Source organism: Peromyscus eremicus, chromosome 3 (genome assembly GCF_949786415.1).
Source record: "Peromyscus eremicus chromosome 3, PerEre_H2_v1, whole genome shotgun sequence".
Lineage (NCBI taxonomy): Eukaryota > Metazoa > Chordata > Mammalia > Rodentia > Cricetidae > Peromyscus > Peromyscus eremicus.
The window spans coordinates 126,986,255-127,011,317 of record NC_081418.1 but is presented as its reverse complement, the minus strand read 5'-3'; the positions used below and the strand labels follow the sequence as shown (position 1 = coordinate 127,011,317).

The window sequence follows — 25,063 nt, the reverse complement described above, 5'->3', positions numbered from 1 at the left end:
CAGGAGGAAGCCTGTACATTTGGGAAGCATGTTTCTATCTTGCTTATCTTCCTTGATTAACATACATGTGACTCTCACCTCCAGTGATTTGCATGAGTTATGTAGATGCTTGGGGACCAAGTGTCCACCTTGTGCTGGGCCAGCTTGGGCCACTGTGCCCTTACCTGCAGCAAGCTGTTTCCGGAATCGAGGCAGGAGGAAGGGGGGGTTCACAAACACTAGCTTCCCGATGCACTCAGCCACCACACACCGAGTGCCTTCCTCAGGGTTCTCACAGCGCTGAAAGAGCAGTGCCCAGACATCCTCAACATAGGGCTTCAGGTTGTCAGGCTGGGCGGCCCCCAGGGCCTCCCTGAGTGAATGCAGCAGCAGGTACTGTCGCCGGGGCTCGGCCTCAATCTGTGCCAGCAGGAAGGGCAGGAAGTCAGGCAGGTTGCCAGCACCCACACGGCCCAGGGCATATGCGGCTGCAGCCCTCACGTCCTCACTGGGAGATCCCAAGGCTTCCAGAAGCACGGTCTTCAGCTCTCTCTGGGGGCCTGGCCCCGCCACCTGGCCCACCTCAGCCAGTGACAGGAATGCCAAGACTTTGACCCCAGTGCTTGAGTGGGGCGACCTGGCATCACAGACCAGGCGGCTGGCAGTGCCTGCCGCCTCCTGGGGACAGGCAGCTGAGAGGGCAGCCACACACCGGGCCAGTGAGTGGAACACCTGTTTGTGCAGGCCGGGTCCTCCATCCTCAGCCTGGTTATAAACAGGTGCAGTGAGCAGGCTAATGAGCTCAGAATACTCCACACATGGAGGGCGGGTTCCCACCAGCGCCTGGAGGAAGCCTTCAGTGGCTGCCAGCACCCCAGCAGGCAGCAAGGGCGAGTGCAGCAACCGCAGCAGCTCCTCCAGAACAGGTCCGCTGACTTCCACCAGAGAGGTGGGCTGGGCCTGGGTCACAGTGGCAAGGAAGTCGACCGCCAGCTGGGCCACGTGCATGTCGTTCTCGCTGACCAGAGCCGGCAGCTCAGCCAGCACAGCCCGCACCGCAGGCGGAGGCAGGCCGAGGCCTTGACTCTGAGCCAGAGCATCCAGGGCAGCCAGTGTGGCCAGACGCAGTGCCCGCTGATTTTTGCGCAGAAATGAAGCCAGGATAGGCAGTGCCTCGGCCAGGATGGGCTGCAGGTCAAGTCGCAATGGGGACACGGCCACCAGGGTCAGCGCCTTGACAGCAGGCAACCGGGTGATCTCATTCCGTAGCCGGTCCAAGAGAAGCATAAGCGTGGGCTCTAGGTCATCCCCAAGCCGGTCACCAAGGTGACCCACAAGGTGGCCCACACAAGAGATGGCCCGTTCCTTCACCTCCTGGTCTAGGTCAGTAGCACGGAGTCGTGCCAGGGTAGCTGTGGACATCTCTCCAACGTATGGCTCAGGGTCCAGCAGCCGAGGGCTATCCAGTGGCCACAGGGTCCGCACCAACTCCTGGAGCACCAGTAAGGCCTCAGCTGCCACCTTGTAGAAAGGGTCAGCCACACAGGACATCACAGGTGGTAGGAGGGTGGGCAGGTGTGGGTGGAAGGCCTCAGCTGGCTCCGTACCCAGAAGCCCCTGTAGGAAGGCCAGGGCATCCATCCGAATGGTGGAGGAGCTGGAGTGGTCAGCCAGTGAAAAGACAATGCCTGTGGGTGGGAACCAAGGTTAGGGGCCCTTCAGCCTGGCTCAGTCTGGGGATGTAGTGACCAAGGAAGGCATCTGCACTGAACCAAAGCACCCGAAGCTCCCAGACAGAAGTTTCCAGAGGCCACCAGAGCTGAGAGAAACAAGGCCAGAACTCACTTGGAGTCACAAAGTAGGCTTGGAAGCAGCCTTGTTCTCCCTGTGGTCAGAGGGGAACCTCTGTAGGCCATCATCACACAGGGCCCTGCCCAGAAATAATGCCTGGGCTCTCAGGGATTGAGGGCTCAATATAGGGTAGGGTCTGTATTCTGGAAGAGGCCCAAGAGGAGAAACCCAGCCTACCTGATACCAGCACTGGCATGTGCTCTGCCAGGCTGCCAGGGAGGACGCCTGCCAGCTCAGTGAGGAGGTAGAAGCAGCCCTGGCGGGTCCGAACATTCCGATCCTTAAGTTGCCGCTGCAGGGCCTTTACCACTAGGGGTACCTGTGGGCAGGTGGGGAGCTCAGGAACCAGCCAGGAGGTCTCCCCAGGAGGAGCCCAACACAGATAGGACACCTCATGTGTCCACCAGCCTCTACTAGTCACCGGATTCAGACTCTGCAGACAGCGTGATGGTTGCCTGTCCCATGAATGCAGACAAGGAACTGGCTCAAGGTGACCCAGCAGCCTGGCCGTCACCTCTGTCTCCATGAAGGGGAAGCAGAGGCCTAGCTGTCTTCAGTATATGGCCCCTTCTCTTCTTTACCTAGATACACTCCCCATATATTCCTGAACCAGTGGCACCAGTGCCACCCTGATCTGTATCTCTGATCCAGCTTGCACATTTTCTGACTACCTATGGCTCAACCTAGGCATCTGCTACAGTCTGGATAAAGTTTGTGGCCATAAGCACTCACAGGTTGGAAGCTTGGTCCCCAGTATGGTGGGGGCACTAGGAAGAGGCGGGACCTTTAAAAGGTGGCAATATCAGGAAGTCTAGTTCTACTGGACACACTGACTATAAAATAAGGGCTCCGTCTCATCCTTCTGGCTTCCTGTTTTATCATGGGATGTCTTCCTTTTGTATATTCATGCTATCTACAAAGATGTCACACAGCTAGAGCAATCCACATCATGGCAGGGACCATGCTTTTTAGACTGTTTCAAACCTGAGTTCGATAAGGCTCTTCTTAGTAGGGACCCAGCCTCTGCATTTTATTATACTAACAGAAAATTCACTACTGAAAGCTAATGAGGACCTCAACCATAAATGTACAGAGATGCAGATGTCCCCTCCTCCTCAGTGTCCCCTATTCCAGGAGGCCAAGAAATCAACTGCTCCCTGCCTATCCCAGACACAAGCAACCCATCAGCAGCAAGATCCAATGGTTTAATCTAAAACCCACTTCTCAGGCCTGCGTGACCATTCAATCTCTCTGCTTCCACTGAGCCGAAGGCACCATCTCTTGTCCCTTGGACACAGCTGCAATGTCCTCCTGTTGATCCCCAGCCATGACTCTTGTCTGGTCACAATCCATTCCCCACCCAGCAGCCAGAAGAACTTTTTTAAAGTGAAGCAAACTCTACCACCCCCTTCCTGTAGCTGCTTACTCTTGGAATGAAACAAAACCCTTCTCGCTCCTGGAAGCCTACGTGTGTGGCTGCCCATGTGTCCCAGGCCTGCACCACACAGAACAAGGATGAGGCAGGACTCCATCTGAACGCCCAGGCTGTGCACAGAGAGGGACTCATGCCACATCCCTCAGCCAGTGAAGAGATGGGGTGGGGAGGAGGGATGGAAGGAGGGAGAGCAGGTAAGGACTCGGCCCACCTGTGCCCGCAGCATATTGAGGTTGCTGCCGGTCTGGGTGGGCTCCTCCACGGCCTCCAGCCATCCCTTAGGGGGCCGTGTATGTCGCAGCAACTTGATATAAGCCCCGAAGATGTCTGCCTTGACGTTCTCCTCCCGCTCCTTGAAGCGGCGGATGAGCGCTGGTGCCAGAGTGCAGTGGAAGTCGGGTAAGAGGTCCGGACGAGAGCTGATCAGGGCGGCCATGCACTTGGCTGCTGCCCGGCGCACCTTCCAGCTCATGTCGTCATCATCACTGTACTCGTCCTCGCTCTCTGGGAAGAGGACAGGGGAGCTCCTACCCTGGGCTTTACCCTCTGAAGGGCAGTATTCACAGCCCACTGGGAATGCCCCACCCAGTGAACACCTGGGGTGTGCTCAGATGGCATCACGCCCTTCGATCCAATCTCTCCTGTGGGGCAAGGATCATTCCCCATCGCAGAGAACAGAACTGGGACCGAGAGACAAGAAGTGGCTTGACCCACTGTACAAATATCTACACTTCAGCCACAGCCCTTCCCGCCTCCAGCTCCTTGTCCGACTACATCAACATCAAGGAAGGAAGGTGCCGGCATGCTAACTCAGGCCTGTAATCCCAGCACTTGAGAGGTGGGGTGGGAGGATCATGAGTTCAAGGCCAGCCTGGAATACTTAGTGAGACACCGTCCTCTTCCAAAGAAAGACTGACATGGACTCAAGTCTGCAGTGGAGACACAGCTTTCTTTCTGAGGCTCAGGTCTGGCCATTTCCGAAGAGTAAGGTGGCCTCCCTGTGGTCTTGGTGCTAACCTAGTCCTGGTCAATCAAAGGCCTTGATCTCAAAGGTGTTCAAACACCAAAGAATGGGTATGTGCGGCCTCTACTCCATAGGCCTGAGAGTCAGCAGATCACAACTCAACCAGGACAAAGGAGCTAATGGCCCCATTTTACAGCTGTCAAGACCAAGGCTCAGAGAAGGTGAGAGATCTCCTCAGGAAACATAGTTAGGAAACTGCAAAGCAGAGATTCAATCCTGTGGTGGTTTGAAAGAAAATGGCCCCCAAAGAGAGTGACACTATTTGGAGATGTGGCCTTGCTGGAGGAAGCGTGTCACTGGGGGTGGGCTTTGAGGTCTCTTTTTCTCTAGCTTTCCCCAATGTGACAGTCAGTTGACTTCCTGTTCCTGCAAGATGTATTACTCTCAGCTGCTCCCCATCATGATGACAATGGACTGAATCTCTCAAACTGTGAGTCACCCCAATTAAATGTTTTCTTTATAAGGGTTGCCGTGATGCTGGGTGGCGGTGGCACATGCCTTTAATCCCAGCACTTGGGAGGCAGAGGCAAGTGGATCTCTGTGAGTTCAAGGCCAGCCCGGTCTACAGAGCGAGTTCCAGGATAGGCTCCAAAAACTACACGGAGAAACCCTGTCTCGAAAAACCAAAAGGAAAAAAAAAAAAAAAAAGAGTTGCCATGTCCATGGTGTCTCTTCACATCAATAAAAACCCTAACTAAGACAGATCCTATCCATGTCACTAGTGGAGAACGGAAGGATTAGAGGTGACAAGGAGCACCTCTTTATCCTAGATCTGAGACCATGTGTTCCTACCATGCCACTCTGTTGACCACTAAGGCTCACACAGCAAAGAAATCTGGAGGACCTACCAAGGGCGTGTCCACTGGTCAGCTCAGCAGACAGCTCCTTTAATGGACCATGTGCCACCCCTCAAAAAATATCCCTAGCCCTCTGCTACCAGCAAGAAAATGCCCCAACTCCTCCTGGCTTAGCATTCAAGGCTCCAGTATGCCTGTCTGATTTTTTTCAAGGCCCCACGAGGTCCTAAGTCCCTAGTCTCCATCTTTACACTGCCTTTAGGAAATCCAAGTGATGGACAGGACCTCAGGCCCAGAGGGAAGAGGCTACTGAGCCCCCACCTGGACTTTGCCCCTCCAAGTGCTCACCATTCTACCTCTAGCTTTGGCGCTGGGCTAAAAGCATCATCCCAAAAACCATTTATAAAAATGGTAGCTTGCAGAGTCTGTCAGAGCTGGCCCATGTCCTGGCTAGGTCACTTGGTGTTTCCTTGTCTGAAATATGAGGATGATCACCGTTAGGTTTTTAGGGTCACTATGAGGAATATGAGGTAAGAGCTTGGAACACCACGCTCAGGAAGTGATGATTAGAGTTGTCCCTGGGGACCTGTGGGAGCCTGGATACCAGCATCTGAGGGTAGTCACACATACCCTACACACCCCACTCCCAGCTTTAAGTCACCCCTAAATACTTGTAACACCTGGTAAACTATCAACACCCTAGTGCCAGCCATCTGTCTACACGCTGAGCACAGACAAATGTCTTTCCCAAGTATTCTGACCCCGGCTGTTTAACTGTGTTCAAGGCACTTGAACACTTAAACACCTCACAGCTGGAGAGGAGCAGCATCCAGCCCGGCAGGCCTGGTGTGGCCCCTGCTTTGGCTGCTGGGCCCTGCTCTCCCTCACAATAGGCTGTCCACCTACCTTGCTCACTGAATTCACTGTCCTCGGTCTCCATCTGCTCTTCGTCCTCATCACTGTCATGATTGTAGTTGGGGTCGTGCTTCATGTACCGGAGGCAGAGATTGGTCACATTGGGTACATGAGGGTCCATCTCCTTGGGGCACCTGAGGGACAAGGAGGGGACGCCTCACTGGAACCCAGCACGGAAGAGCAAGGGGGGGGGGCAAAGAGAGGTGCCGGGACTGACTGTTTTGAGGCTGGCATCCTGTCCCCGCATCCCTACCAAATCCCCACGGAGCTCCCCTGCCTGGCTTCTAGTGCAGCAGCCGCCCTTACTTCCTTAGGAAGGCCTCAAAGGCCTGCAGGCAGGACTCTCTCAGCTCATCGTCATCCAGGTTGCAGAACTCCTCCACCAAGGGTACCAGGCGAGCCAGGTGGGCCCCTGCAGAGCCAAAGGGTCAGTGACGTAGCCACACCTTCCCCCAGTTACTAGCCCACAGCCTCAGCCCAATCCGCCCTTGCAGGGCAGATTTAACTTAGAGGCTTCGGACGCAAGCTGATTGGGGTCTAGCTTGGTTGCTACCTGTGTGCCATGGGGCTGCGGGCTGCTCGCAAGACTTCCTGAGTCTACTGATCATCACGGCGTGGGGACCAACAGACAATGACTCAGGCAGAGCTTAGCTCCAGTCCCTGCCCAGATCAGGCACACAATAAGTAGGATGTGCACTTGGGTCACTGTCAGGGCTGTGCCTTATCCCTACTCTAGAGTGTGAGCTGCAGACAGGAGGACAAGAGGGAGCTCTGCCTGGTCCCCAGGCTTTAGAGCAGTGGCTCTCAACCTTCCTAACGCTGCGACCCTTTAATACAGTCAGTTCCTCAGGTTGTGGTGACCTCCAGCCATAAAACTATTTTGTTGCTACTTCATAACTGTAATTTTGCTACTGTTATGAATCGTAATGTAAATACCTGCGTTTTCCAATGGTCTCGAACCACATGTTAAAAACCACTGCTTAGAGGCTACACTAGCCCTCTTCCAGCCATAACCTTCCCACAGTGCAAGAAGGAACATGCTAAGCTGGAGATCCCTAAACGTCCCTTCCAAATTTATATGTGTGCACACATATGTTGCCTTCAGAGGCCAAATACGAGCATCAGATCTGTTGGAGCTGGAATTACAGGCATTATTGGCAGCCTGATGCCAGTGTTGGAACCTGAACTCTGGTCCTCATGACCGAGCACAAACATACTTAACCACCGAGCCATCTCCCCAGCTCCCTACAAACTCCTTTATAGACTTTTTGAGGCCCTTGGAACCTCAGTGTCAGCCCAACCAAACATGAGCCCTAGTCTAAGCCTACGCAGCCTATTTCCCAGATCAATGCTCCTGAGGGCAGCCAAGGAGCAGCTGCTGCTGCGGCCCTGCTGGTGAGAGGCACGAGGTAGGAGGGGCTGACTGGCGCTAGCTCTACTCACGCTGTCTTGTTCTAACCTGCAACACCTGCCTAAGTGTTTGTGGCTAACATCGGACCTGATGAAGCCTGAGGTAAGGCAGAGGCAGGGGTGGAAACGGGGGATGGTGGGAATGCTGAGTGTTTTGACTGTGATGTGGGCTCACAGTGTGTGCTGGCGTACACGTTAAACAGTGTGGCTAACTGTAGACCTATTATCCTCAATGGAAGCTTAAAAGACTCCAAACCTGGCTCACATGTTAAGGTGAGCCTTCAGAGAAGGCTCAAACACATTCTATATAAGGGTTTGATATCATGACTTGGAGGACTGTCTCTAAGCCTCCACAGAAGTCACCTCCAGAAGGCCACAGTGGCATAAGACCCGGAAAAGGAAAACTAGTTTGTGCTCCTGCTAGGGTTCGGTCCCCACCCACCAGGCCCCACTCAGAACTTTAGCCCCGGCCCCTCACCCAGGCGATGGCCGGCCTGGCGGCCCACGCTGCCCAAACACTGGATCAGGGTACGAATGGCTGCCGGGCTGGCGGGCGCGCGTGGGCCAGGCAGACGGTCCACCAGGTGGTCGGCGAGCTCCACGAAGAGGTCGGTGCTGCAGGAGGCTGCCAGGTGACCCAGTGCCACAACGGTGCGCTTGCGAACCGCCAGGCGTGGGCTGCTCAGCTGGGGCAGCAGACAATGCATCAGACTTGCATGGAAGGTGCCCAGTGGGGCGCCCAGCCTGGGGACAGGACGGGGAGTGTCAGGGCAGGCAGGGCACTGGATCTGCACCCCAGCCAAGACCCTGGCAAAGCGGCAAGGTACCCCTCCAACGTGAGGAGTGACTTACTACAGGGAAGAGACTGCCTTGTGAAGAAGGCTCGTGTGGTCAACCGTGGAAGTCTAAGACCGGAGCCCAGACGTCCAATCTCTCAGTGCAGGGAGGAGTGTGGTGGGTATGGGGGCTCTAGTGAGGATGTTCCAAATTTTCAGGAGTCTGAGGTTTGCCTCGACACCTACCCCAGAATCTATCCTCCTTCCTGCGACTGGAGTGGTATAAATTCTAAGACATTTGGTCACTTCCCTGCTCCATCCTGCCATGGCTCCCCAGTGTCCTCCAGATAAGCTGGGCTCTGAACTCAAGGCAAGAGACAACCTCAGACAGTTTCTCCACAGGCAGAACCTGGCTCTGCACAGCCAGTTTGTTCTCCAGTCAATCTAGCTCTGGGTGAGTGTGATTCCACAATGACCTGAGGCCTTTTCTCTTCCTGCTCTGCTGCCCTCCGTGACCTCGCTGTCCTGTGTCCAGCTCAGATCACCCTGCTGCAGTCTTTACCTATTTATTCATCTTCTGTGTGAAAGGGTCTATGCTGGAAGTCAGGCCATAAGGCAGACTTTGGCCTTACGGAGCTCATGATTGAGGGGTGCCTTTCAAGTACCACAAACTCAACATGCCCAAATGGAACCCATCACCTCCTACTGCACCCACCTGCTCCTGGAGCACCCCTACCCCAATCCTCTATCTCCTGGTTTCTAAAACCTATAGGGCCATCCTCTAGTCTGCCCGCTCCAGATCCTGTGGTGTCTACCTCTTTTAGACAACCTACGGAAGCCAAGCCAGGCCTACGGCCACAGGCCTATAATCTCACCAGCTGGGAAGGCTGAGGCAGAAGGATTACAGGTTTAAGGCCAGTCTGGGCTGCAGAGTAAGTTCAAGGCCTGCCTGAGCAACTCTGAGAGACGGAGTCTTAAAAATAAAAAGTAACAGGGGCTAGAGACATATCTCAGTGGTCGAGTTCTTCCCTAGTATGGATAAAGCCCTGGGTTCAATCCCACCACAAATATAAAAACAAAGACGCTCTTCTTCAGCCTGCCTGTCCAGATTACAGAAGGAAAGAGCAAGGAAGGCAGAGGTGTGTCCTTGGGGCTCCTGCCCGGCCCTCCAGCCTCATCGATGCACATGGCTTCCACAATCAGCTCACCATGCAGGAGCCCTGGGCTCAAGTCTGTTAGAACCTAGAGCAGAGACTGCTTAGGCCATGATCATATGCCACTGATACCGTGGACAGGCCCCAGGCTAACCCCTGAGTAATGGATACATATCAATTAATAGGCCCCTCACTCCTTCCTCCAAATCCAAGACTCCCTCCCCATCCCTGGATCAGAGATGGCCAGATTACAGGCATCAGCTACAGACTATTATCACCCACATGGCATGGAAACTCTCAACTCCTCTGAAACCTTTGAGGGACGCCTCTGCCATATGGGCCTGACCTCCGAGCAGAGACCACCATACTGTCTTTCCATGCTATGAAAAACGCTTCTAATCTTTTTTTTTTTTTTTTTTTTTGAGACACGATTTCTCTGTGTAACAGCCCTGGCTGTCCTAGAACTCGCTTTGTATACCAGGCTGGCCTTGAACTCATAGAGACCCACCTGTCTCTGCCTCTTGAGTCCTAGGACTAAAAGCATGTGCCACCATACCCAGCCCTTCTACTCTTAATCAAAAAGATAATCTGGGGGTCTCTTGAGCCCACAACCCAAAACCTTTCACAATCCTCCCCTGCTTCTGCTCTCTGTAATGCCCTTAGATGCAGTAAGGAGCCCTCCAGAAGCTGAGCTCGGGCCTTTAGAGCTTGGGCCCTGCACCTGACCTAACCACTCACCTATTATATTCAGTTGGCCACTTGCCTGTCAGTTCCCCAGGAGCAATGAAGGCCCACCTCTAGGCTAACACTGGTTTTTCCCACCCCCAAAGCAAATGCATAAGCCATGGGAGGTTCACTGACTGTGTGACCTTGGAGCTAATGACCGCCCATAGTGTGACATTATTGCATGCAGGCCACTCATCACAGTCTTGCCTGTCTCCTCCTTTCTTGACCAAAGTGGCCTGGCTCACCTGCTCAGCATGTCAGAGAGGATGTCCAGGGCTTCCAGCTGCACAGCCACATCCTCCTGCTGGGCGATGGCACTGGTGAGCTGGCCTGTGATCTTGCGGCACACATTGATAGCCAGCCCTGAGCCTGTGCAGGGCACAAGTGGGCAGGGTAAGGCTTTGGACTGGGAGGGCAGCCCCCAACTCTGGCCTGCTTGTACTCTGGTTGTATTTGTGAGCCCACATCCCCCAGAAGTCAGTGTTCTAGGAAAGCCTGAGCTTCAGTGGTCCAGGGTTGACCCAAGTCTTAAGGAACAACTACAGAGTCAGCCAGGGGAGCAGACAAACTGATGGCTGAGCTGCTGGCCGGCTCACACACCAGGGAGGGGACAAGTTAAACAATTCCTTTCCCAATCCCTTTCAGCTGGCACTGGCCAGTGGGATAGAATGGCTTGGGAAAATGTGTCTTTTCTTACACACACTGGAGAGAGCACATGGACGAAGAATGAGAACCTGTGGGTCTAACCACTGCTACAAGAACGGGAGCAGCCGGGCCCAGCACACACAAGCCCCTGCATTTGACTTCCAGCACTACTACCAGGAAAAAGGAGGAAGAGGAAGAGGAGGAAGAAAAAGGAAGGGGAGAGGAAGGAGGAGGAGAAGAGGAGCAATAGCCATCCCTCTAGAGAGATCATGGCAAGTCTTTAAGCTACCACAAGTCTACGCTCTTTACTTATGGCTGGAAGCATTCCTAATAAACAGGCAGTCATGAATTTCAACTGACCTGGGTCTGAATTCTTTACCACGGAAGGACCCCAAGTAGGTCCTTTTACTTCTCTGAGCCCTCCCTCCCTCTTTCTTTCTTTTTTATTTTGAGACAAGGTCTCACTATTTAGCCCTGGCTGTCCTGGAACTATGTAGATCAGGCTGACCTCAAACTCATACTGGTCCACGACCTCTACTTCCAGAGTGCTGGGATTAAAGGCATGGGCCACTACTTAATAAAGATATTTAATACAGGTATTAGCACTCAGTGAAGAGAAATAGAGGCATGCAGAAGGCACACCATGAACATAGGTGTGGGCTTCCCAGAGAAGAATCACCTGGCCCCAGTACATGAAACACACTGGGTTGAGCAGCAGCACCAAGGCCTGGGTACCTGTGGCAGCAGGAGGCAGCTCGGAGAGGATGGTCTTCAAGCCAATGCCAGCGATGTCCCGGAGCTGCTCTTTGTCTGACCGCATGTTGGCACAGAGGGTGTCCACAATGGTCTCCACTTGGTACTCCTTCACTTTGCCCACCAAGGGACCCAGGCTGAAGCAGAGGGAGGAAGGGAGAAGGGCCCAAAAGCTCCAGGCATGCCTTAAATCCTGCTGCCTGCTTTGGTCCCCTCAAGCTTGTGGGGACACACATGCTGAGGAAAGACCTCAGCTCAAAAGAGGACCCTTTCCTACTAGGAAAGCGGTGCATCCCAAGACGATGGTTTGCATCTCACCCCGTGGCTCCACGTGTCCAAAGCAATGTTTTTCACACCTGAGCTGACGGAATTACTAAACACAGACTGCTGGGACACCCCAGAAGGTCTAAGTGGGGCCTTCCAATGTATGTCTAACTGGTTTTCCCTTGCTGATGCGGGACATCAACCTGAGATCTGGAGCCTCATTTCTCAAAGCCTGGTAGCAGATCGTCACCTGGGGACCTGTCAGAGTCACAGAACCCCTTCTGCAGGCTTTCACACCCCTCCCATCTCCCCTTCCCTACTTCCCTTCCTATTTCCTGGATAACCTCCCACATAACTTAGATTTGAACTCTTGGTGCAGGGTCTACCTCTGAGGAATGCTGGCTAAGCGTCTGACCCTATTGTTGTCCCCAAACTGCCTGGTAATTGTCACAGGCTGCACCTTAGGGGCAGTGGCCCTTCCCCAGCCACCCCAGTCCACTCACCACTTGACGGCCAGGTTCTGCACCTCCCCGCTCCTGTCCTCCAGGAGCCGCAGCAGTGTTCTCACTACCTTGCGCTCGCTGTCCTCATCCAGCTGGATGGAGTCTTTCTGCAGCTCTGCCATCAGGTCACTGGTAGCCATGAACCTGGTGAGGGGCGGGAGGGGAGAAAGAGTGCTGTCCTGCAGCTCCCGGGCCTGACAGATTGGTGTATTAGAGTTCCCCAGGAGAGAAGCTCAGTGCAAGAGTTCAAAGGCATGTGGGTAACCAGGGCTATGGGCAGGGCTGCATCACCTCAACTAGACCAACTACCACAGGGTGGGAGACTGAAATAAGTGGACTGGCTTAATGCTCGTGGTATGGGGGTGGGGGGCTCCTGTCACTGCCACTGCAAAAATGGGAACTTGGGCAAGTCACTTGTCTTCTCTCAGCTTTAGTTTACCTGTATGAAAAATGGGGATGAGGGGGCTGGAGGTGGCTCAGTGTTTAAAAACACTCGCTGGCTGGGTAGTACTGGTGCACACCTTTATCCTTGAAACTGACATTATCTTTGTCATAGATTGTTGGCATTTAGTGTTCAAGCTTCCTTTTTTGTTTTGTTTTGTTTTTTGTTTGTAATTTTTCGAGACAGGGTTTCTCTGTGTAGTTTTGGTACCTGTCCTAGATCTCGCTCTGTAAACCCAGGCTGGCCTTGAACTCACAGAGATCCTCCTGCCTCTGCCTCCCGAGTGCTGGGAATAAAGGTGTGCGCCACCACTGCCCGGCAGTGCACACCTTTAATCTAAGCACTCAGGGGGCAGAGGCAGGCAGATCTCCGGGTTTGAGGCCAGCCTGGTCTACATAGAGAATAGCAAGACAGCCAGGGATACACAGAGAAACCTTGTCTCAAAATAAATAAATAAATAAATAAATAAATAGATAGATAGATAGATAGATAGATAGATAGATAGATAAATAAATAAATAAATAAAACAAAAAAAGAATTAGACTTGGGCTTTAATTATAGGGTTGTGGAGTCCACAATACACACGCAGTAAATGGCATACATCATTCACATCTCACAGTAATAGGTGGTTCATGAATGCCTGAGTATGCGATAGACAATTTCATAGCAAAGTCAGGTGTGGAAAAGAAGCACCATCTGTCTAAAGCAGAGATGAACCCTGTTCAGACACCCTGTCCTTAGCAAGCATCTAAATCTGAGCCCCTCATCCAAAGGATTTGTTCATCATGGCAAGCCCCACCCCAGCCTCTCAGCCCACAGGTGAAGGCTCTGGGCTAAGAACGTGTATTTCCAAATTCCTAGTGACATTCAGGGTCACAAACCTGCTTTTTTTGTCTGTTTGGGGTTTTTGTTTGTTTGAGATAAGTTTCACAGGGTAACCCTGGCTGGCCTGGAACTCACTCTGTAAACCAGGCTAGACTCAAAAGTCACAGAAATCCCCCTGCCTCTGCCTCCCAAGTGCTAGAATTAAAGTCATAGGCCATTATGCCTGTCATGAACACTTTAAAAGCCACACGGATGGGCAACTGGCAATAGTTTGATATTTTGGAGACGAGAGCCAACAGCTGACCCAAACATTCCTAAGCCATAGGACCAGAGCCAAGGGCTTCACCCACCCCCAGGGTCCTAAGATCTAAAAAAAACCAGGCTTGCTGCTCTGTCCTGATCATTTGGCTTGCAATGGGAGTTCAAGTCAGAAAGCAGCAGAGAATGGGGCTGAAGGGGCCTCACGGGACATCATTCCTGCTGAAAGGAAGAGGGCAGGGCAGGGGACTCAACTGGCTGCCCTCAGCTGTGTCCAGGTTGTAGACCTGTTTTCCCCAGGCTGAATTACTCATCAAAATCCGAACACCATTACAGTGACTTCTAATTCCTGGGAAAAAGATCTCAGTCCGACTGCGTCTCGACCTAATGCAGTAACTGCAGATGACAAGTGCCCTTTCTCCAGGGCAGCCATTGCCCCAGGCCGCCATGCTTGCTGGCACCTGCTGGCACCTGAATGGAGACTCGTGGAAGAGATGCTATAGAGAGGCGTCCAGAGAAAGCCTGCTTCCTGCCGCAGCCTCCTGGGGTGAAATCTGTCTCGAGTGGAGTGGGGCCACCCACAGAGCCTGGAGGGACCCTGTCCATGCCACCATTTCTTAATTTTAACAGCTCGATCAGCCCGAAGCTGCTGAGAGAAGGCAGGAAGCTGAGCTGGAGGAGAGGAAGGTATTGTTGCTGTCCCATCCACCACCCAGGCGCTTTAACGTAAAGGATGTTTGTGTTTGGGCCTTTCTGAATTTCTGAAGGATGGGGCCCAGATGGGCCTGGCAATCCTGAGAATACGTTCTAGGAAGCACAGGATGGGCCCAACAACCAGGGAATATGCCTGTCAAACCCCTACTCATCACTGCCTCAGTTAGGGTTTCTGTTGCTGTGATTAAAGAGCATGACCAAAAGCAACTTGGGGAGAAGGGGTTTCAGCTTATGCAGTCCCTCACTGAAGAAGGTCAGGTCAAGAACTCAAGGCAGGAACCTGGAAGCAGAACTGAGACAGAGGCCATGGCAGTTTAAAGGTGTGCAGCGCCATGCCTAGAGAGGCCATGGAGCAACGCCGCTTACTGGCTTGCAACCCATGGTTCTTTTAGCCGACCTTCTTATACACCCCAGGACCACCTGACCAGGGTTGGCATCACTCACAGTGGTCTGGGCCCTCCCCCATCGATCACTAAGAAAATCTACCACAGTCTCATCTACAGGCCAATCTTATGAAGGTATACCCTCTTCTCAGATAACTTCAGTTTGTGTCAACCTGACAGAAACTAGCACACCCATCAAGAGTGTAACTCAAACAGTTCTGTCTCAGGGACAATCCTGATCAATGCGGTGTGCACACACCTAAGCATTACAGCTTCCCTAGACAGGTCACGTCAGGACTTTGTACTCCTCCATCACAGCACTTCTCTCTTGTACAGCAATGAATGTGAGAGAGCACTTCATAGACCATCACACACACACACACACACACACACACACACACACACACACACACACACAAATACATATACTCCCACACACGTACACACAAACAACAAACATACATACCTACACACACATACACCTGTGCACACATATACCCATATGTGTGCGTACACATGCTTGGCACCCAGCAGGTTCACCTCTGACACTCCAAGCTGAGCAAAAAACAGGCCTGACAAGGGAGCAGAGTGAAGGCAGGAGGGAGTTCATGCTCAACAGACCTTAGAGTCAAACAGCCTTGTGGAAACCCGAACCCAGAAATCAACATTCACAAATAAGCCTCAGCATTTCAGACACCCGGGTTCTGCAGACCTCACTCTCAGAGGAGACGCCACAGTGCTGGGGTGGTGGTGAGAATTTGATAGGCTAGGACTCCAAAACAGAGTGGGGCTTTAAGTAAACACACTTGCCTTGCCTCCATCAGTGGGGTAAATTTTAGCCAGCTGCCTCCTTAACTCATTAACTCTGGAAATTTTCTTTGCCCCTCTCCCACAGCATCCTCGAGGGTTTTATCTTAATTATTGAATTATTTATTTATTTATTTTGGAGACAGGGTTTCTCTGTATAACCCTGGCTGTTCTGGAACTCACTCTAGCCCAGGCTGGCCTCAAACTCACAGAGATCCACCTGCCTCTGCCTCCTGAGTGTTGGGATTAAAGGTGTGCGCCACCACCGCCCGGCTCCTTGAGGGTTTTAATAGGTCAACCCAAGACAAGCAGACTCAAAGAGGTCACAGAGCACCAGAGAACAGCGTGAGATGGATCTCCTGCCTCCTCAAACAGTACTGTGTTACCACAAAAAGATTTAGAAATTCCTGCCTAATCTCTTGAGCCTCCGATTTTCCCTGTCAGAGTCTGAGCCCCAACAAAACTAGGAACCAAGGCTTCCTGTCCCTTGCCTGGAACCGTAGTCAGTCACTCCCCTCTGGGAACCACAGGCCATGGTCTCCTGAAATCCGAGAGGCAGCACCATTGGGACACTGGGCCACATGGTGCCTGGACAGCTGGCCAGGGGACTCAGCCTCCTGGTATTCAGACTTTTAAAAATAGACGCTATTCTCATATGCTCAGGGTGGTTTTAAGTGTCCTCGAGGCTGCTGGCAGGGACAGGCTGAAAGGGCCAACTCCCCGATTCAGAGGCCCAGGAGATGGTCCCTCAGCGCTGGCAGGGCATGTAAACCAAAGCCCCTCTAGGCCTCTGGAGAACAGGAAGGAGGGGACTAAAGAACACTCCACAGGACCTACCCTGTCTCCCTGCACAGGCAACCAACCACAGGAGACCACAGGTAGCACGGCAGAAACACAGATAGAGGTGCCTGGTCCTGCATGGAGTGCAGAGGCATCCTGGTAACGACTCAGTGGGAGCCAGCAGTGAAGATGAGATGCTTGCTTAGTCAAGGTCCAGAGAGTGTGCAGAATCACACGGGCAACCACTCACAAAGCACTTACCTGGTACCTACACCATAAACAGGAGCTAAAGTTCAGAGGGGGTGGAGTAATTTGCCCATCACTTATAGAGCCAGTAAATTATGGCTGCCAAGGTCTGAAGCCAGGGCTAAGGGTCCAAAGCCCTATTACCACCATGGGGCTTGGGGCCACAAAGAGATTTTGAGGACTAGATTTACAGGACAAAGGGGGGGTCAGACCACGTGAGCAGGCTTCAGGCCCCTCCAGGCTAGATTCCGGACATCACTAAGACCTCCACCTCTGCTTGGTCCTACCTTTGGCATTGTGCCCAGGCCCTTCGTACCCCCAAATCTCAGTTTCCCTGTTTGTAAAAGTGACAGAAGACTCAGTAGGTGCAGTGTCCTGTCAACTTGGAGGTACAGAACTGGCTATAGGATCATAGGCCAACCCCTTTTTGTCACTGAGCCTGTTTCCCCTGCAAGATAGGGGTGCACCAGATGTTCCCATCCTTCTTGGCGGCTCTGTTCTGCTGTTTCTGGGATGCTCGGAGAAAAGGACAGGAGAAAGAGAATGGAGGAGAGACAAGGCCCTCACCCCAACCTTTGCTTCCTGCCTCTAAGCCATGCTTAACCGAACATCTCGGGAGAGGAGGGAATGAAAAGGATGGGATGGTAATGGGCCGGGGAGAAGAGGGGATGAAGAGAAAAAAAGAGGAAAGAAAGAAAAGTTCGGGTTAGGAGTCCCGGCAGGGGTACAGGCTGGGAGGATGGGGTAACCTAGAGGCGGGGTAGAAGTCCGGGTATCAGAAAGGGATAGCCCTAGGATGGAGGTGGCGCGGAGTGGGGGGCTGTTTTAGTGCGGGTCAAAGGAGGTCAGCCCTGGGATCCCAAGGAGAGGCGGATGGGAACTTCATTGGAGGGCCTGGGGGGCCCCAGTGTAGGGGACCTGAGGGCCCAGCTCGGCAAAGGCGGGAAGAGGTTGGGGGCGGGGCTGTTGCAGCAGAGCTGCAGGCCCAGCCAGGCCCAGGCGAAGAGGCCGGGGGCACCCGCGGGGGTCTGCAGGGGGTCGGGGGGCGGCCAGAACGGGCTGAGGCCCCTGAAAAGGAGCCCCGGACCGCCGCAGGGCGCACCTGAAGTCCTTGTCGCTGGACGTCATCTTCTCCAGCAGGCTGGAGATGTGGAAAGCAGCGGTACTCATGCTGGCTGCGCCGCGGTCCGCGGGCGGGAATGAATATGGCGGCGCGGCCTCCCCTCTCCTCAGCCACGCCCCCTCCCCTCAGCCACGCCCCTTCGGTCACCCTTACCCTTCCTGTCCTGGGAAGGGCTGGACTGCAGGACCTGGCCTCTTCTCCTGGGGAGCTCTGCTCAGCATGGACGTGCATACTCCAGAGACAGGGAACTCACCATCGAGCACGGACCACCCCTCTCCTGGTTCTGCCTTGTGAAACTTTGACCTTGCTCAGTGGCATGCATGCATGCGTGGACGTGGGATGGCAGTCCCAGGTTCCACTAGGCATCACTTCTCTGAGCCTCCACGTTCTCATCTACAATTATTCAGGAAACAGGAGCTCTCTTAAGCAAAGCTAGTCAAGCAAGCCTAAGCACCCCTCGCTGGACTTCTGAGTCCCCGTGGTGGCCTGTCCAGAGCCAGCCTTATGTGGAGGGTGCATTCAGTCACACCAGGCCCTCACCCTGTCAGGATGAGTCTTTTCATTTTACGATAGTTTAATTGTGTCCTGGGAACCAAAGGAACTTGGCAAGGCCACACAGTCAGTGAATATGCAGTAGAGTCAGGATTGACCTCAAGTTCCTAAACAACAGCCCTTCCCTGAAGTTGATCGCAGTTTTCCCCAATTAGGAGTGTGTGTGTTGTGTGTGTGTGTGTGTGTGTGTGTGTGTGTGTGTGTGTGTCTGTCTGTCTATCTGCCTGTGTTTTTTTTTTTTTTTTTTTTTATTGTTGTTGTTTTCGAGACAGGGTTTCTCTGTGTAGCTTTGGAGCCTGTCCCGGAACTCACTCTGTAGACCAGGCTGGCCTCGAACTCACAGAGATCCATCTGCCTCTGCCTCCCCAGTGCTGGGATTAAAGGTGTGTGCCACCACCGCCCCACAGGAGGACTCTTAATACTGAACAGGAAGCTTGGCTTCAAATCTCTGTAGGCTGCTTCCTAGCTTGGTGGCCTTGGGAGACTCACACAACTCTTGGTTATTTTTAGTCACAGCCCAATATGTTTCTTTCTTTCTTTCTTTTTCATTTTTTTCTTTTTTCTTTTTTGGTTTTTTGAGACAGAATTTCTCTGTGTATCTTTGGAGCCTGTCTTGGAATTTACTCTGTAGCCCAGGCTGGCCTTGAACTCACAGACATGTGCCTGGTTCTGCCTCCTGAGTTCTAGGCATGTGCCACCACTGTCTGGCCCAATATGTTCCTTTTATTTATCTTTTTTGTTTTGTTTTTCAAGACAGAGTTTCTCTGTGTAGTCATTGCTGTCCTGAAACTCACTCTGTAGACCAGGCTGGCCTGAACTCACTGATACCCGTCTGTCTCTGCCTCTGGAGTGCTGGGATTAGAGGTGTGCACCATCACCCAGCAAGAAACTTTTATCTTAAATGTATTAAAATTTCTTTTTTGGTACTGCTCTACCACTGAACTACATCCCCAGCTTTGTAAAACGAAATTTCTGGGGTCAGGATGGCTCATGACTGTAATTCCAGAACTTGGCAGGTGAAGGCAGGAGGATCAAAAGTTCAGTCTTGGCTACATAGATCCTGTTATTAAAAACAAAAACAAAGCCGGGCGGCGGTGGTGGCGCACGCCTTTAATCCCAGCACTCGGGAGGCAGAGCCAGGTGGATCTCTGTGAGTTCGAGGCCAGCCTGGGCTACCAAGTGAGTTCCAGGAAAGGTGCAAAGCTACACAGAGAAACCTTGTCTCGAAAAACCAAAAACAAACAAACAAAAAACAGAAACAAAAACAAAAAGCCAAAAAACAAAAGCAAACAAATAACATCAAAAAAACTGCTGGGTAGGTGGCACACATCTTTAATCTCAGCACTCAGGAGGCAAAGGCAGGTGGATATCTGTGAATTTGAGGCCTGTCTGGTCTACAGAGCAAGTTCTAGGAATAGCCAGGACTACACAAAGAAACCTTGCCTCAAAAAAATAAAAAACAAAACAAAAAAGTAAAGAAAAAAAAATAAAAGGATGTTTTATGACATCTGTTTTCCTGCCCCTAATACAACCTCTCTTTCCCTAAGTGACTGAACAGTGGTTGTAAAGTCCCTAAGCCTTGGGACAGGAAGATGAGCTCTACATTTCTCCTAGTCTCCTGTTCCTGCCTCAATCACACCACCCATCTGGCCATTCCAGAAAAAGGTCATTTTTCATGAGTGGGGAGGGGAGACAGCCCTTCAGAGGATTGTGAATACTCTCAGGAAGGAATATAGCAATCACCTGGCACCTTGCAAATGACAGTGAAGCCAAAATTGAATCTTTTTTAATTTTATTGTTATTATTATTTTTATTTCATGTGTACGAATGTTTTGCCTGCACATTTGTATACATACCATGTGTGTGCAGTACCCACAGAGGCCAGAAGAGGGCAATAAAACCCAAGGAACTGGAGTTATCAACTGTTGTGAGCTGCCATATGGGTGCTAGGAACAGAACCCAGAATCTGTGCAAGAGCAGCAAATGCTTTTAACTACCAAGCCATCTCTCCAGCCTTCTTTTTCATTTTTTACGACATTAGACTGATGCAAGCAAAGGTTGCTACTTTACTCCTCTGGTAAACCCTGTTTACAGTTCAGAGCTTCAGAATTCTACTGAGTGCTTACGGGACTCTGATTATGATAGAGGGAATGTTAACATCTTGTTTGTGTTGGATTAAAGCATGTGTTTTCTAACTGTGGGGTGCAGCATCTTGCTGTATTCTATCAAGCTTTTTAAAGGAATTTAAAGGGGTTTTTTGTTTTATTTTATGTATATGAATGTTTTGCTTGCATGTATGCCCGTGCACCATGTGCATGCTGTGCCAAAAGAGGTCAGAAGAGGGTGTCAGGTCCCCTGAAACTGGAGATACAGATAGTTGTGAACCACAATGTGGGTGCTAGGAATTGAAGCTAGGTCCTTTGCAAGAGTAACAAGTGCTCTAAACCATGAGCCCTCTTTCCACCCAGCTTCCTTTAAAAAAAAATATATATATAAAATTCCTTTAATCTCAGCACTCAAAAATAATAATAATAAAATAAAATAAAGTCAGAATTTATTTTCTAAATCTATATTTCTTGTTTGTTTGTATGTTTGTTTGTTTTTCAAGACAGAGTTTCTCTGTCCTGGAACTGGCTCTGCCCTGGCTCTCCTGGAACTCACTCTGTTATAGGTGGAGTTTTTCCATTGGGACTGCTGACCAGCTCCTAAGTAACCACACAGAGACTTAATATTAATTATAAATGCTTGGCCAATTGTTCAGGCTTGTTACTAGCTAACTCTTACATTTTAAATTAGCCTATATTTCTTATCTATGCTCTGCCACATGGCTTGGTATCTTTTCTCAGTACAGCAAGCTCATGTCCTTCTCTCCACATTTCCTTGTGATTCTGAGAGAGTCCTCCTCTTCTTCTTCATGCTCTCTTTTTGTCTGCAAATCCTGCCTAACCTCTATCTGTCCAGCTATTGGCCAGTCAGCTTCTTTATTAACCCAATCACAGTGACATATATTCACACAGTGTAAAGGATTATCCCACACTCTGTAGACCAGGCTGGATTCAAACTCACAGAGATCCACCTACCTCTGCCTCTCAGTGCTGGCATTAAAGGTGTGTGCTGCCACTGTCTGGCAGTAAAATGTATTCATTTGATCTAAGTGTTACAAAATTCAAATTTTCATCACTATTATTTCTTCTAGATGTTTTTAATGGAACTTCTAGATGTTCAACAGCCAAGCTTAAAGGCTAAAATCAATAGGATAAAGAGACAAAGAGGGCAGCCAGTTTTTGGCCCTTGACCTCCAAAGTCAGTTAGGTTTCAGGGGACCATCTAAAAAGGGTTCTAAAGTGCCACTCAGGCATTTGAACACTCGGTCCCCAGTGGGTAACCTGTTTGGGAAAGCTTAGGAGGTGCAGTCTTGATGGAGAGAGTATGTCCATAGGGGTAGACTTTGACAGAACAGAGTCTTACCCTACTTCCGGTGTGCTGTCTCTGACAGACACGATCTCTGAACTTCCTGCTCCTGTCCCTATGCCTGCCGCTTGCTGCCATGCTTTCTGGCTATGATGAACTCCTGTCCCTCTGGAACCATAAAGCCAAATAAACTCTTACTTCTATTAGTTGCCTAGGTCATGGTGTTTTATCACAGTTACAGGAACCTAATTAAAATCAAGGTGACGGGGCCAAGCTCACAGCCAGCGTGGAAAGAAGCTGACCTGAGTCAGATGGAGCAGGCAGGGATGCAGAAAGGTGAGAAATTAAAGTCACGACTGCCCCACCTCCAACTAGGTTTAGACTCTGGGGATCAAACTGCATCTAATAACAGGTGACTGCACATGACCTGTGAGAAAGTCAGAAACTCATCCTCCTGTGACTATTCTTTGTTCTGTGTTGCCTGTGTGGAGACACCATGATGAGTACTGTAGAATTTGAAGGTGAACAGGTCTCCCATCCCTGATGTCTCAACCCTACAGGAGACACGGCTTTCAGACCTCCTGTTGATGAATGGCTAATGTGGAGGCTGGTGCTTTGAGGAGCAAGAAGGAGCCGTTGAAAGAGGTCTGCTAGCCCAAGGAATGGGGTCTCTGGAATCTGAACAGGGTCCTCGGCCAATCTCCTGGCCCAGACTGCACCTTAAGAAACTTGCTAGCCATTGAATAATGAGGTCCAGAAGGGATACAGTCCATCATGCCACAGGAGCCTGGGGGCTGGACTAGCAGTCAGGAGGCAAAGAGATCACATTTCACATGTGCACAGGAAGTAAAAATCTACCTTCCTTTTCAATAATTGAGGTTCTAGGGTGGCTTCAGAGGTGTCTCGGGTGTGATTATAATCTGAAAAAGTAAAACCACTAGGGTTCCACAAGGGATTCAGAACGTGCCTTTTCCTGTAGATGGGGTTTCTGTGCAATTCCTAGAAAACTAGATTTATGAAAGATCTCCAGTTGGGGGTTTAAGGGTCACACTGGGGTGGATTGTCTTTGGAGGTAAAAAATGTATTAAGAGAGTTATTAATGCCATGGACAGACAGACAGATAGCGCGGCAGGAGCTCTTATGAGAATTCTGGCCCAGGAGGCAGAGTGGCAGAGGGTGTGTGTGCTTCTTATAGGTCTCAGAGACAGAGGCCCGGTTTCACAGGTTCTCGCTGAGTCCTAAGCAGCAAGGGAAGGAAGGGATGTGTTGCTCTGAGGACGTGGGGGGGAGAGGCACACCCGGGTGAGGTGTTTTCATTACGCAGATGGTGTGCCAGGCGGGGATGTGCAGTAGCCCTCTCATACTTCGGAGGCTGGCAACCTGAGGCCTGTACACTTCCTTGAGGAAGTGCAGCTGGTGACTGTCATTCTCCTGGAATCTGGGTACCCGAGGAGTCTGTTGACAGACTCATACATAGGCTCTGAGTAGGGGCTTTGCCATTTCCTTTACAGCAGCTACAGGAAAGAGGCCCTATCCTCAGACCTGACAGGGTAAGGCTGGCAACCTGAGTTTGACACTGGAGCCTGTGTGTGGTGGTTTGAATGAGAAGTGTCCCATGTAAGCCCACGTATTTAAAAACTTAGTCTCCTATTGGTAGTCCTGTATGGCGAGGTTATGGAATTTCTTTAAAAGATTTTTTTTATTATTTAATTTTATGTGCTTGAGTGTTTTGTCTGCATGTATACCACCTGCAAGCCTCATGCCTGGGGAGGTCAGAAGAGGGCACCAGATCCCCTGAAACTAATATTATGAATGGCTCTGAGGCACCGTATGGTTATTGGGAACTGAACCTGGGTCCCTTGAAGAGCAACAAGTACTCTTAACTCCAGAGCCATCTCTCCAGGACAGATTATGGAATTTTTAGGACGCGGAGCTTGGCTGGAGGAGGTGTGTCAACGGGGTCAGGCTTTGAGTGATTAGAGCCTTGCCTTATTTCGGATTCACTCTCTGGCTTCCTTTGTGCCACTGGGATGTGATCTGCCAGCTTCCTGCTCTGCCCACTTGCTACCCTGCCTCCCCAGCCATTGTGGTACATGTGTGGACATCAGAGGTCAACTTCCAGGAGTCAGTTCTCTTTTCTACAGTGCATGTCTCAGGGGCTGAGCATCAGTGATCAGCCTGGGGAGCAAGTGCATTTACCGGCTGAGTCATATCACCAATGTCAACTGATTTCTTGTTTAATATTTGAGGGACCAGCCTTAATATTATACATCCCAGGGGCTCAGGAGAGAGAACTATGAATGGCGAGGACTATTTTCAGGAAACAGAATTTCAGCACACCGAGCTCTATAGTCCACTTGCTTTAATTCCTCTGGCATAACATTCTTTATACACAGCTTCAGTTCTGTTCTCATGTCTAGCTCCTTTCTTGCCTGATTTCTCTCTATACTTTTCTATTGCTCCCTCTAAGTTCTATCTTAATTCTCTCATCTTAACTCTGCCTCATCTAGGTCCTTTTCATCTTGTTCTTACCCAGCTAGTACTTCCCCATCTGGCTCTTCCTCATCTTCCATCTCATTCCTCTAGTACTCTCTAGCCCTTCAATCTAGTTCTTCCCCGTCTCAGTTTGTTCCTCTCAAGTTCTTACCTGTCTAGTTCTTCCATTCTCTTTTCTCTTCTCCATCCCATGCCCTGGAAGTCCTGGTATATAAAGCCAGGCTTCCAGGGTCAAACGGAGTGATAAGAATCACATTGAGAGGCAATAACTGTTAATTATCATTTGCAACACCAAAGGGAAGTGACCAATGGGGAAATGAATTAACTAAAGGCTGAATTTGGGTAATATCTAAGAAGAGGGAATTTTATGTGCTCAACTATAGTCTTAAATGTGATTGGTAGAAAATGTTAAGAATCTATAAGTTGCTAGGTCAATGGGAGAAAATAAAACTGTCTTCTTTTTTCCTGTGGCTCCTATCTGTCCAAGCTATCTGCCGTTTTTCTGCAGGGTGGGGGAAAGTGTGCTCAGTCACTAGGCAACCTGTGTACAGCTAGATGCCTCTGATGATAGTTAAAGGGAGATCTGGAACCAGAGGTAAGTTTTGGGAAAGGAGGAAGTTAAGCTTAATTGACACATCTGCCAGGCCTTCTCAAACAGGTAGCCTGGATGCTTAAGTCTGTTCTTAGAAAGCACAGAGGTGTCTCTGCTAAGGTACTTTCCTCCATCTGGGGATGGACCTGGCTAGATGCTGCCAATGATGATACTTACAGGGAGGCTTGAACTGGGGTTCTGG

The 25,063-nt window shown here is 51.0% G+C and overlaps 1 protein-coding gene across 1 annotated transcript in view; it reads right to left on the bottom strand.

The window, feature by feature from the left end:
• Cand2 (cullin associated and neddylation dissociated 2 (putative)) overlaps window positions 1–17,899 on the bottom strand; it is a 29,048-nt gene extending 11,149 nt beyond the window's left edge. The window contains exons 1-10 of the mRNA XM_059258420.1: window positions 17,790–17,899; window positions 12,233–12,376; window positions 11,448–11,602; window positions 10,313–10,436; window positions 7,890–8,155; window positions 6,308–6,413; window positions 5,993–6,135; window positions 3,477–3,769; window positions 2,008–2,149; window positions 165–1,667 (exon numbers count right to left, since the gene is read on the bottom strand). Coding sequence (XP_059114403.1) covers window positions 165–1,667; window positions 2,008–2,149; window positions 3,477–3,769; window positions 5,993–6,135; window positions 6,308–6,413; window positions 7,890–8,155; window positions 10,313–10,436; window positions 11,448–11,602; window positions 12,233–12,376; window positions 17,790–17,857 — 2,944 coding nt within the window. The 5' untranslated portion in view covers window positions 17,858–17,899. The remainder of the gene's footprint in view (window positions 1–164; window positions 1,668–2,007; window positions 2,150–3,476; window positions 3,770–5,992; window positions 6,136–6,307; window positions 6,414–7,889; window positions 8,156–10,312; window positions 10,437–11,447; window positions 11,603–12,232; window positions 12,377–17,789) is intronic.
• Window positions 17,900–25,063: the final 7,164 nt, after the last annotated feature.